General features: G+C 32.6%; 1 protein-coding gene across 2 annotated transcripts in view; it reads left to right on the top strand.

Moving 5' to 3' along the window:
* Positions 1-13,922, top strand: part of cno (adherens junction formation factor afadin) — a 650,000-nt gene that overhangs the window by 127,705 nt on the left and 508,373 nt on the right. For both annotated transcript variants that reach the window (XM_075376810.1, XM_075376809.1), the window contains exon 2: positions 12,964-13,092. In XM_075376810.1, the coding sequence (XP_075232925.1) occupies positions 12,973-13,092 (120 nt within the window). In that variant the 5' untranslated portion in view covers positions 12,964-12,972. The remainder of the gene's footprint in view (positions 1-12,963; positions 13,093-13,922) is intronic.

The following is a 13,922-nucleotide window of genomic DNA, read 5'->3' as shown; positions in this document are numbered from 1 at the left end:
TTTCGAGGGAAAATTTACTTTATATATTTATATTAAAAAAAAAATAATAATAACGGTATTTATTCGTATAAATGAAAGGATTTATTGTTTTCAGAATTACAATGGTACTTGTGTGCGATTCATTTATTTATTTTTACTCATAAGATGGTAATTCTATCGTTAATTCGTTCTTTAATTATTATTTAATTATATTCGATAAGAAAAATAAATTAAATTGAATTGTAACGGTGAAAAATTAATGAAGGTCGATAAATATATCTCTTTATTTGAATAAATTAATCGTTTCATTACGATGCGGACTAAATAAATATATAACGTCGAATTTATTTACTTATTTCTAAACGTAGTTAATAAATGAAGCCGCTTTCATATAGATTTATACCGTCTTGTGTTATTTTTAAGGAAGCCCGGGTAATCGTACGATTTTATATTTCTGATATTATATCCGGAAGCGATATTTATCGATACCGACGATATCATTTACGTACGTATATATTAATTTTTATGTTAATTTCTCCGGATTTTCCGGCTCTGAAAACGATAATATATAAAGAGATGATCTGCGATTAAAACAATGTAACGAACGACTGCGGAGTAGTGTTAGTCAGATTTTTACGTATTCGCAACTTAATTATATAAAGTATTATATCGTAAAACGTATCGTCATCTTTATATGTAAAAGTAGTTATTGTATTCCGATCGAATTAATTGTCGGTTACAGTTAAGCTAACTATTTAAATAGATGTAACAGTTTAGTTTTTGTTAAAACTTTACTTGTTAGTACGTAAGTGTGTTTATACTTATATTTGAAGAAAAGAATTTGTTTTCTTAGCGCTGAAGTTTATCGATATATTATTATTTATTTTAAACGTTTGTTATCGTTTATTGGAGCGGCAGCGTCTCCGCCTTTAGTACAGAAGATTCTGGGTTCGAATCCCGGTCAGGCTCGGTTCTTGTTTCGTAATCAACAATTTTATCCTTATTCGTTAATAACTGTAAGTAAGGGATTAATCTGTAATCGCTAAAATAAATGAATAAAGTAATAACATTTGGTTCGTGATAAGGTATAAAATAATAATAATATGCGTAACGGTCAGCGATATTTTAAAAGCTCTTGTCCTAAAAATGATCCTATTAGTTTTACGAACGGGTTATATTTCTTTACAGTGCCGCTACCGTTAAATTTATCTTACGTAATTTTATTTGAGTTACATTATTTAAAGTTCCAGGTAATAGATATTTGTATCGTCGTTTTAATCGTAATATTAAATAAGGAAATTAATGTATCGCATGAAACCCGTCTGGCTAGTGTCGACAAAATATATTTATTTATATATACGAGAAAGTAGAACGGTTAGTAAATTTTTTTAAATAAAAAAAATCAATTCTGATAATTTGTGACTTATTGAAACTAATAATTTTATGCAGGAATAATTAAAATTAAACAACATTTTTGGGCGTTTCGTTTGTATGATGATTTTCTGTATCTCGTAAACAAGATTAGATTAGTTATCCGGATATCATTAGTAGTATTTCGTGGTAACTATCGCGTCATATAAATGACGCGCATCAATTCTAGGTTCAACTTAAAAAAACTTCCAAGTTTTTTTTTTGTTTGTTATTTGCATGTTTAAAGGTTTTTACACACACACACACACACACACACACACACACACATATATATATATATATATATATATATATATATATATATTCCCCCCCCCACACACACATAAGTGGTGTGTATAGATATTCTGTTTATTTTTATAATTAGTCTCTTTGTATGTTAAAACACGGTTTGTTTTAATTTCTTCTTACTGTAATTCTTTTAGAAAAACTAAGTTGTATTTTCTACATTAAACCAGTATATGAAGTCATAAAAAAGGTTGTTGACTGTTGTAATGAACTGTCACACCGGAGATATGCGTTTACTATCTCATTTTCTCTCTCTCTCTCTCTCTCTCTCTCTATATATATATATATATATATATATATATATATATATATATATATATATATATATATAATTTTTTTTCCCTCTTGACGGGTATTTCACCAAACTTTTATACAATATTTTTCATGTGAATTACGTATTATATTGTTGGACATAACACAATTCGATATCCTCTCTTTTTATTTTCACTGTATAAATTTATCATCACTCTTTTATCACCGACATTCGTTTATCGCCTTACTCCTTTAAAAAAAAACAATTGAAAATATTTTTTTTTTTGTGTTGGCTTTTTTATCGGTCCGTTTTAAATTAAGAATTTTCTTTTTGTTTCAATTTCCATTATTTTTATTCTGGGGTTAGCCGGGAGGGAATCTTTTTTGTCGGAATTTTATCGATAGGATATATATATAGTGGGAGTTTTTTTTTTTTAATTTTTCTCACCCTAATAATAATAATAATGACAGTTATATTAGTAACAGTAATTAAAAAAACAAAAAAATTTGGATTGAAATGTAGGAATAAAAAAAAAGTTTTCTTTCGTTTGTATGGATAAGAATATGATTTATTAAAACAAAATTTATATTATAAATTTGATGAAAATCTGAACGTCAACCCTGTTTTCCTCATACGCTTGCGTAGACCTTTATTCGTTACTAATCTACGCTTAAAATCCCTAATTTTTTTATTCATCATGAAGGTTTTAGTTTTTTTGTGAAACTACTTTTTTTAATTTAGACCTTTTACACCGTGGGACTTTACGGCTTAAACGTTTTCTAATAATGAAATTAACGAGTTACAAAATAATTTCGATGAAATATTAGGTTGTATATTTAACGTTAATTAGGCAAAGTTAGCGAGCGAAGCTAGCGTAGGTTAGGTTACATTGATGTACGTACGATTCGTCGGTACACGAAATCAACGAAATCTAACCAAATATAACCTTCGCTCGCTGCGTGCGCTAACCTCGTTTCATTAACATTATCCTGTAGTTTTGTTAATTCAGTAATTACTGCTTATAGTCGAGTTGTTTTTATTCGAGAAAAGATTTTTAGCCGTGCAACAGTCCTGTTGCGGAAAAGGTCCTTTAATTTTATTAAAAGCATTTTTATATCCGATTAAAATTTTTGTTTTAAAACCGACTTGATTTGTAAAAAAAATATTTCTGATGAATTAACGAATGTACAAAAGAGTTAATAATTTATTAAGAGTATCCACTCTGTGACGAGGTAATGATAGACGACTCGTAGTCCGATGATATTTCAAACGGTCACTGTTTTTAAAGCTGACAATTTTATTTTACATTACTCATATATCGTTCCGTGAAATAGTAAGGAACCGAATTTAAAATTTAAAATATTTGGTCGTAAGTATGTTACGAACAGGCGAATACTTTATGATAGACGTGTAGCAAGACCTCGTTTCGTTCGGTCAAATAGATAAATGAATATACCATTCCTTTTCATTATCGCTTGAATGTTTTATTTTACTTTAATTTATTATTATTATTATTTAATTTTAATTTTTTATTTATTATCGATGTTCTCTTTTCGTTTACTTTAATAAATATATTTTTGGCGACTTCAACATTCTTTCGTTATTATAACTTTACAAGCTTCTTTATTTTTCATTTTTAGGTATCAGTGTCTTTAATATATAGAATATTTTTGATGCGAAGCTTTTAACAATATTTTTTCTCCTTTTACAGCGCCCTGTTTGTTAACAGATTTTTCATCTTGTGGAAAACTTCTTGCTTGTAGGATATATAAAAATGTGGAAACGGGTTGAATCGATGTTATTCATACCAATGCGTTCGTATTCAATATCATTATTATAATTTTTAACCGTTCCTGCTAATAAAAACAAACATTTATTCATACGCGCGCATACAAAAAAGAAACGCGCGCACATACACGCACAAGGGGGTAGAGGAGATAGAGAGATCGAATTATGTAACGTAAATTTTAGTATTTTTGGGACTCATTACGGGATCTCAAAACACTGAAAAATATAAAAATTCCCCCACAGCGGGTGGACAACAATATACTTCTTCCATTATTTACTAAAACAATGAGAGCGGTAGTAAGCCGCATTTTAACGCGCCGTAACTTCTAGCGATGTAGACGTGAAAAGAAAACAGATCGTTTATTTTGTAACTAACACTTTAATATCGGTTTTCCATTGTCACTGATCGACTTGCACGCCACCAGTGTCTAATAATGGCCTAAGACACATTTTCACACGATTTTGTACGCGGTTCATGAGGAACAGCAGCAGGATAAATTTCTCTGTATCGCATACGTTAGGTCCTGTAGGGTGCTGATGTTGCGGGAACAAATTTTATCCTTTAAATAACCTCGCAGGAAAACGTCCGGTGGGGTGAGGTCAGGACCGGCCATTCGATCGGCCCGCGATGTCCGATCCGACGTCCAGGGAATGCCCGGTCCGACCGATTCCGTACTGTTGTGACACAATGAGGGGAGCTCTATCCTGCTGCCGCCGCAACCGATCAAAGAGGTCTCTCTGTAGGAGAAAAGGATAAACAATGTCTCTAATGAGATCCAGATGATTGTTACCGTCGACGGCTTCTTCGACGAAGAAAGGGCCGATGACTCCTTGGTACGTGACACTTCCCTGGACCGTTGTGCCGGGAATTTTATCGTCGTACTCGACAACCGCATTTGGGTACGCCAGTAAACACGATTATGTCTGTTTACAGGTAAGGCTTCATCAGTTCACACCGCACTCTGTTCCGACTGCGGGTCTTCTTCCGACTCGTCGAGCCGCTCTTCTACGAACTGCAGGTAGCGATCAGGATCCTCTTCGTTCGACCTGTCGATGAGTCTCGGACGATGCGCTTTCAATTTCATATGTTTCATATGGTTCGCTGTAATGATGTTCTGGGAATCGTCAGCGCCGCGGACAGACGGCGTGTCGATTTGGATTTCTGGGGTGACGACACTAACACCTGCTGCAGCCGCTCCTTATGTCGACAGCTTTTGGTCTCCTTGCACGCGGCATATCGGTACCGTGCCGGTCGCATCGAAGTGTTTATTTAAATGCGCACCGGTCTTCGTCTTCGGTGCATCCGGCCCGAACTCCATACGCATACGGCGATGAACTTCCTGCACGTTGCCGGTTGCGAACCGCAAGCGTACGCACCGAATTCGTTGTTCCAGAGGAATTGTACAAGTCGCCGTCACAGAAGTTCAACCGGTAAAAAAAACCGTTTTAGAACATTACAATATGACTTCTCTGGTATATGTTAAAGATTAAACCCGTCTGAAAATGCGCTTCTTCTAGAAGTTAATGGCCATTCAAACTGTGGTATACTACTTACGGCCCGCTCCGTAGAAAATAAAAATATAGTAATGACCTCTCGTAATGGTTTTAATTTAATTATAGTTTTTATTTATTAATTTTTCAATAAATTTAAAGATAAATAATTTGTATTAACTGATATTTTTTTAAATAAATTTTATTACGACGCATTTTGTGTTCTTTTTTTCTTTCTCTCCGTATATAAAACTGCCCTTTTATTTAGAATATATTTGATGATCGTTGTCTGTCAGTTGTATAGAATAGTTGAGAAATTATCTATTAGTAAAAAAAAAAAAATATGAATGAACCGGAAGTTGCGCATGCGTATATGTACACACGTACGTAGAAATATACTGTATGTATATTTATGTACTTGAAACATCCGTCGCCCCTTTTTCCTCTTTGCTCTTTGAAGACTTTTTCACCCTCACAATTAAATAGAATATTACAATACTCGTGGCATAATCGTAGCCATCTGTATATCGTGTTTAAAGCCGTTTTATAGTAAGAGTTTACGTACGGCTTTCTTTCTCGTCTCGACTAGGTTAGGATATAATATAATAGTTAATAGATAGGTTTTATTTTGAAACGTCTCCTCTTCTTGCAGTCGTAAAATAATTTATAAACCGTAACGAATAAATTTTACTACCGGAAGAAATTTTAGCTTTTATTATTCTTATTATCCGTCCAAATTAAAGTCGTTCGTCTTTTTAAAAAAAATTAAATAAATACTTTTTTCCCCATAATTTTCCTGCGATGTTGTTTTTAAACGATGAATTGTCTGTAGTTAAAAAATTAATCATTGTACATTTTAACCAGAAAAATTTGTATATTTATTTAATTTCTGGGGGAATATTCTAAAAAAAAGTATCCGTCGAAGTAAATATTTTAATTATTGTGTACGTTTTTTTTTTTTGCTACTTATTAAGCTACGATTATAATTAATTAGCCTAATCTGATGAGTACTATTCTGTTGTAGATTCCGCTTAGGAAACGACGTCGTTGAACATTCCCGTCGTTTATATCGAGGTTAAAATTTCTTCTAATCTATCTTATTGGAAAATTATTTCTTAACTTTTTATTTATTTTATTATCAAATGAAAGAAAAAAACCGAAAGTACAAGTAATTGTCAAACGTAATTTGATCCGATGTACTCTGCGTTTGAAATAAAGATTAAATGAAAAATGTTTTCAGTCTAACTTTATTATTGCCACGGAGGTGGATTTTATTAACGGTAAGGAGATAGATTTTAACCGGCCCTTTTTAATTGCGTATCGGAAAGAGTGATCGGAGAACGGGAGAAGAGATAGGAGAAAATAAATTAAGTCTGGGTGCGAACATTCAAATTTGTGGATAAATTGTTTGGTGTTTGCAGATGGTTATGCAGGATTTTTCCCCCGTAAAATGTAGAAACAACAATACAAAAAATTACATTATTAAAGGAAATAGCAAGAAATATTTATTTTAGAAAAGAAAATTTAAGTCCTATATAAAAAAAATCCACCAAAAATTTTAAATATGAAAAGACAATAGTGCAGAAAAACGTAAATATGTAGGGGAAAGTTAACTAACAGAGCTAGAAAAACGTTTGATTGACGATGACTTTTTATTACAATAAAAAATCTGGTGTAAACACTACATACCTTCCTTGTACAACTATTAAATTACATATACACTTTTTTTGAATGAAAAGTATATGAAATTTATTTCACGAATAACTTCTGATAATTTTTTATATTTTTTTTATTGTTGTAATTGAATTATTACTTATCGGATTTTTTTTTACAATCGGTGGTTAATAATTAATCAATATATTTAAATTAAAAAAGTTACAAAAAAGAAAAAGGAAATGAAGTCCGATTCAAACCGATGTGTTTTTCCCTTATAAGATCCAAATATTAATTAATTAAAATTTCATTTTGCTATAATTCTGGAACCGATGAAAATAAGTATCTTTTGAGATAGATCGCTGAAAAGCTCTCGATGAGGGCTTATTACTGTACTTAAGAAAAAGTCTAAAATTAAAATGTTTTGGATTTTTGGGCTTTTTTAAACACTTTTGGTCCAGTCGATTGCAGTCAAAAGGGGAGGTCGACAACTAGATGTTACAACAGTCCTAAATCCAACATTTCAACATCCTACGGCTAACCCTTTTTGAGTTATGCGAGATACATACGTACGTACAGACTAGTCAAAATAGATATTTCCGTTGAAATCTGACAACCGAAATTTTTCGCGACCACAATCGCGAAAAAAGTCTCTCGAAACAAAAATTAGGCGTTTCGATACAGTTAGTAACGAATCGCAAGAGAATATTTATCCTTGATGAGGTTAGGAGAAATAGAGAAATTAGAAATGAAAGAAAGGAAAATAGTTAGAAAAGATCTCGGACCTAAAATAGAAGAAGACGGATAGAGAAAAAGAAGTAACAATGAAATTTATTTGAAAAATGAAAAGCTATCGGAACAAGATGAGAAAAAAGAATAACGTGACTTAGTCCGGATGCACGAGAACACATTAAGTAAGAAAATACTTGAACGTTTCAAACCGATAAATCTAATCCGGTTAAGAAACGGATAAATTAAGTTAAACAAGACGTAGTAAAAGAAAGGTATTTAAAAAGGAAACATTTTAGACAATAGATTAAAAAATATAGGGTTCCCAGGAGATGGAAGAGAAAAAGACCGACATTTCATTAGAAGAATGAAAGAAATAAAAAATTTAGTGGAAGAATGAAAAAATATTAAAGGAGTAGGAGGAGAAAAGCAGAAAAAAGAGTGCACAAAGTTATTTCATGAGGTCCAAAAGTTATAAGAATTAACTTAAAAGTTAGTGTAACTTGTTTTTAAAATGTGTTGAATAGGTTTCATTTTACGAGGGTAAGTCAATTATTATCCGCAATTTAGTTTTATTTTTGTTTATGCTGATAGTACTGTCGTGTTGACGCATGCCCTAAGCATCACGCATGCGTGTTTTAATTGTTATGTCTGTGCAGGTTTGATGCTGCTAGGTTAGTCTCATTATCGCTGCCCTGCCATTAACCATGGCTGCCCCGCTTTCTATTTGCAACAAAGAAGAGCAAAGTTCAGTTATCCGTTTTTTGCGGTCGGAAGGTGTATCAGGTGCCGAAATTCATCGAAGACTTTCGGAATAGTACGGGAACAGTGTGTTGCCGCAACAGAGTGTCTAGGAAAGGATTGAAAAATTCAAAAACGGTCGCACAAGTGTTACGCACGACGAAGAAGCCGGACGACCGTTTACCGCCACAAATGAGGAAAACATTGAGCGTGCACGTGACATGGTTTTCGTAGACAGACGAGTAACTATCGATGAAGCGGCACATCGTCTGCAAATTAGTCACGGTTCTGCCTACGAAAACATCCACAACAGACTTGGGTTTCATAAAGTGTGTGCGAGATGGGACCCAAAGCAACTCACACAGTCGCATGAACAAACGCGTTTGGACATCTGCCAAAAACATTTGGATCGCTACGGTAACGAACGGGACATCTTCTTACACAGAATCATTACAGGTGACGAAACTCGGATCCATTATTACGAGTCGGAGAGTAAACGGCAGAGTATGGAATCGAAACATCCAAATTCGCAATAAAAACACAGGTAACAACCGGCGAACACGATTCTACACAGATTCACCTTTAAACGCTTGAGCGATACCGTGGCTGCACCTTTGCAGCCACCTTTTGGCTGCAATTGCCGCTTTCCCTTTTACTTGGAACTTGTCGTACAGCCGCTTGATGGAGGACTTGTTTGGTGCATCCGCACCGTACTTTTTTGTGAAGGCATTCCGAGTCCGGGCGTATCAGGCATATCTGATGTATTGGGGGACAATGAATATTCTGTGCTGCATTGTGTAACACGTTTTTGCTCGATTAAACCGGGAACAAGAGAACGAAACATTTTCCATAAGGTCGCGTCACTTTTTGAACAAAAAAAATTTTGTTCTTATCCGATTTGAATTGTGAGGAAACTTAAATTTATTAACCTAAAAATTTAATTAAATTGTAATCGATTTTATAAATTTTTATATTGACGTAGATTCTTTATTTATTCAAATTTGGAAAGTACTGATTATAATTTTAGCATAACTATACTTTTCCACTTTTTTTCTATGTTGTTAAACATGAGTTTTTTTAAATAATCGAGAAATTTTTCTCTGCATTAATAACAGCCTGAATATTTCTTCACTCTGCTTTTTGATATGTAATCTTTGTTGTTTTTTTTTTATGTAAAAATGTATATTACGTATTATTATTATTATTATGTTTAAATAATACTAACGGATTCTACTTTGTCTTATTCCATCTCTTTTTTTCCGTGACGTTTACAGCTACATTATTACTTCCGAGTCTGAATAAATTGTTTGTTTCGTTGTATAATATAATATAATCTTTCTAGTAATTATGATTGTTTTCCTTACAAATGACATATAGTAATATTACGTTGACAAATAACTGTAAATTTTTTTAAAATTATTTTGTATAATTATTTTACGCAATTTAGCTATTCGAGTAAAGTATAAATCGTGCAAAAGCGATTCATTATAGAAGGAACCGCTTCTTGTATTTTTGGAATTCAGTTTTTGTATCGCGTCGTTCGAACGCATTTATAGTCGAACATTTTTTATATAATTTTTTTTGTTCTGGGTGTTCGGTTGTTTTGTGCGTGGTGTGTGATTTGTATATGCGTGCGGTTATAACAACGTAAATGTATTTTTATTTAACACTTGTTAAACCTAAACTTGTTTATATAATAAATATTATCGAAAGTAAGTACAGAATCTGTTCCTGATAATTTTTTTTTGACATGAAGTCAATCGATACTGTTCTGTCAATTTATATTTAATTACATAACTTATTCGTTGTTTTCAGGAAATATAACACCACTTACAATGTACATGTAGATAAATTAAGCTGTTATATTTTTTAATGCAGAAAATGTTTTTTACGGTATTCGTTTTAAAATAGTTTTATCGCGTATAGCGTGTAATATTAAGATTTAGGAAGATATTATTTTGCTTCGTTTAGTGATTTCTCGGATATTTTTTTTCGTTAATTATAAACTCAATTAAATATTAAGAATACATCTTCGAGCGTGTACTTCGCATGATAATGCTTCTTTTACTGTGGTTTACAATAAAAATTGCCATAAAACTTAATCGTATAGACGCAGTAAAAACGACTTTACCGCTCCTTTTGACTATCTCTTTCTGGTACGTAACTTTGCTCTCATCAGGTTAAACGGTCCCCTTTGCGAAGTAATAAACATATCTCTTATGTAACTCTTATAAAAACTCTCGTCAAAAAAGCCGGCAAAGCGTTGTACGATTTCCCCGCGAAGTTATGAGATTCACGGAGACCGTATACTTTTCTCGCCACCTTGATCGATTTATAACCGAAATTGAATGGCATTATTGTTCCGTATACAGAAATAATCTTGCTAAGTTTCATCCAAATCGGTCCATTTTGCCCGGAGATATCAAGCAAAAACCAGAATGATATACGTTTATACGTACGCCTACTTTTTGAATTGATCAATGCTAAAATTGTTTTTTTTTTTCGTTAGAGGGGGTCATGAAACTTCAAGATCCACAAAAATAACCGACATGCAAAATTTGAGCCGGTTGTTTATGTAGCATATGGCGTTGTTACTAATTATGTATTCGGATAAGTACAAACGCTGTACGTTTGGAACGTTGTAAAATTACTTGATCAGATTTTTGTTACAATTTTCTACATAGCATACGGTGTGTTTTGCGTAAGTACTCGGATTTATATTTTAAGTAATCGACGATTTAATGCTTAATTTCATCTGTAATAACGTGTAATCGAATCGTTTACAATCGATGTTTTTACAGAAAATATTTCTATCGAAATCTTCTTAAGTATACTTTTTTATCGTTTAATTTAACGGGGTCTAATTTGGAAATATTAAAGATTACACGAATAGTAATTAATAAAAAACGGGACAGAAAAAAGAATACGATAAAAATAGTGTTGAGGTGTAAAAAAAAATTCCTATTTACATATGGAGCGGTTCGTAAATCGGGAACATGTAAACATATCGATCGCCAAATTCGCATATCTTCTCTGAATTAGATTTTGATGTAAAGGTAATACCAAAAAATCAGTATAATACGACTAAACCGATTTGTCGCTTCACGAAGAAGTCTCGCACACACAACATTTAATAAAGCTGAACCGATTATCTTAAAAATATACGGTTGTATATTGTTCATTCTTTTACATATTATTTATAATTCTTGGAGTGCGATCGTGCATTGTTCGACAGCTTTGCAGTTGTCATCAATCTCACGTACGATCAATGAAATAACGATTACATCAGCAGTTAAAGCCTCTTTTGTGGGAGGACAGATTTCCGTCGTCTTAAGTTACTTTTTAGAAACCTTATTTATATTAATCCCGCTCATTTGTGCAGTAGTTTTGTGTACGTCATTTTTTTTCTTTTTTATAACTAAAGCGAGACAAGAGGAAAACTCGTGTCTGAGGTTTATTTTTTTTGTATCATTCGATTTTTTTTGACAGAATTTCTAATTTAAAATGGATGCATATAAATTTTTTAAAAAACCGAACTAATAAAATTTATTTTGAATGTAGGCGTGTAACGAATGATATTTTTTATTAAATTTCTACGAATAGATTTGGTTTATTAATATTTCCAGAGTGACTTTTTTTATATATTCGTTTACAACTAATGTAAAACGAATTTCTTACGATTCATATTTACCATTGCAGTCGTGTGTGTGTGTGTAAAGCGACTTGTCCTGACCGATTTATCGACGCCCAGCAAAAACTACTGAAGATAATTTGATGAAAATTTCAGTACACGTTTTTCTTAAGGGTGTAAGTGCACACTAAGAAAGCATTTTTTGAAATAACTTGTTTAAAGGGTTAAAATGGAGTAACGATTAAGTTTACTATATTTCCAATTTCTCGGTTACAATTGAATATATCAGCGTGAATTTTGGTGTGTAATCTTCACGTAAATATTTAAAAGCCGATTTCTTAATGTTTGAAATTCGACGTGACAAGGGAGTGAAGAAAAAAGGTAAAAAGAAATTTGTACAAAGATTGCAAATTTCCCCCGTTTACGACTATATTAAACGATTTATTCACAAGATTTGGGCTTGCAAATACTCTAGATAAATATCTTAAATCCTTTTGGAGGGGGTGCGACGGTAAAGGCGCGACTGCTCAACTAACGTAGCCGTTGCCACTGTTACTGTATGCGCGTCGCGAATGGCTCCACCAGACTCCGATTGCTCGAGTAAAAAATGTAAAATAGAAAGAAAATTGGCCGCGACGGGAAACGCAAATAACCATACAGAGCGGGCGAAGCCGAGGCAAGGATGTTAGTGTGCGCGCGCGTGTGTGTATTTGCTAGAGATAGGTTTTATTTATTTTTTAATAATCGATCGGAAAATATTTAGTTATAAGAAGAATGGTTTTCAGAAAATAAACGGTCGAAGTTTTATTATATATTTGTTACTTAAATATGCTATATTAAACGTTTAAGAAGTCTCGATTATAGATAGTCGAACCGAGAGTTATCACTGTTGTAAGGAGGAAAGAAACACAGTCAGGATTAATTATAACCGATTTTCGTGTATTTATATGTTTATTACAATTATTATTTTGTATGTTGACAGGTTATCAAAATGAATCCGGAAATGGCAATGGTTGTGAAGAGGAACGAGGATAGAGAGGCATTACGTGGTTTAATTCAAGCGTGGAATGCCAATCGCCTCGACCTCTTTGAACTATCTGAACCTAATGATGTAAGTAACTTATTTCAGTTTTTATTATTATTTTTTTAAATTTACATTTGAAAGCTATTTCTTAATGCAGTTTTATTTGCTATATATGTTTTAATACGATTTTTTTTTTTTATTTCATTACTTTCTTTTATCTACTTGATTATGGAAGTTAAAATTCATGCGGTATTCCATTTTTTTATGCTCGAATGTATATTATATAAAAATAAAGTCCAATTTTTATTATTTTCCTTTTTTGGTGAACTTAAGCTTAAATAATAGGTTACAGATCAAAGTAATGTTTTATACGCGTAATAATCTATCGTAGAAAATTATCGTAGGCTAGGTAAAGCACCCGTGAAATCCCCGTTTCCGGTACGTTGTACCGGAAACTGTTATGAGTAAGAGTATACGGTTTCATCGATATTAACAAATCGTAAAATAGGATTCCCGTTTTAATTTAAAATCCCCAAGTTTTTTAAATTTATCATTAGTTAAAAAAAGAGGTGCCTTTACATTCAAAGCGTCCCGTGCGTGTTGTCTAGACCTAAGTGACCGATTCGAGACGTAAAAATAAACAAAACATTTATCCAAACAAGTGTTTGGATAAATGCCCTACTGCGCCTCGTTTATCCTCTGTCCGCCGATTTGTGTTGAAAACGGATTGAGTTGTTCGATGAAATTTATTGTTCGTGTACCCGACAGCATCTAAAAAATTAATAAGTTGTAAATTTTATCGTAAAAAATTCAAAACCGGCGGTTATTTAAATTTGTTAATCGTTAATGAGTCCGTAAATATTAGTTTTATCGAATAACGTAAAACCTTTTATCGTGAATAAAATAACGCGTCTATC

Source organism: Lycorma delicatula, chromosome 10 (genome assembly GCF_047948215.1).
Source record: "Lycorma delicatula isolate Av1 chromosome 10, ASM4794821v1, whole genome shotgun sequence".
Taxonomy (NCBI): domain Eukaryota; kingdom Metazoa; phylum Arthropoda; class Insecta; order Hemiptera; family Fulgoridae; genus Lycorma; species Lycorma delicatula.
The sequence above is the reverse complement of the archived record's forward strand: the minus strand, read 5'-3'. Positions and strand labels throughout refer to the sequence as shown.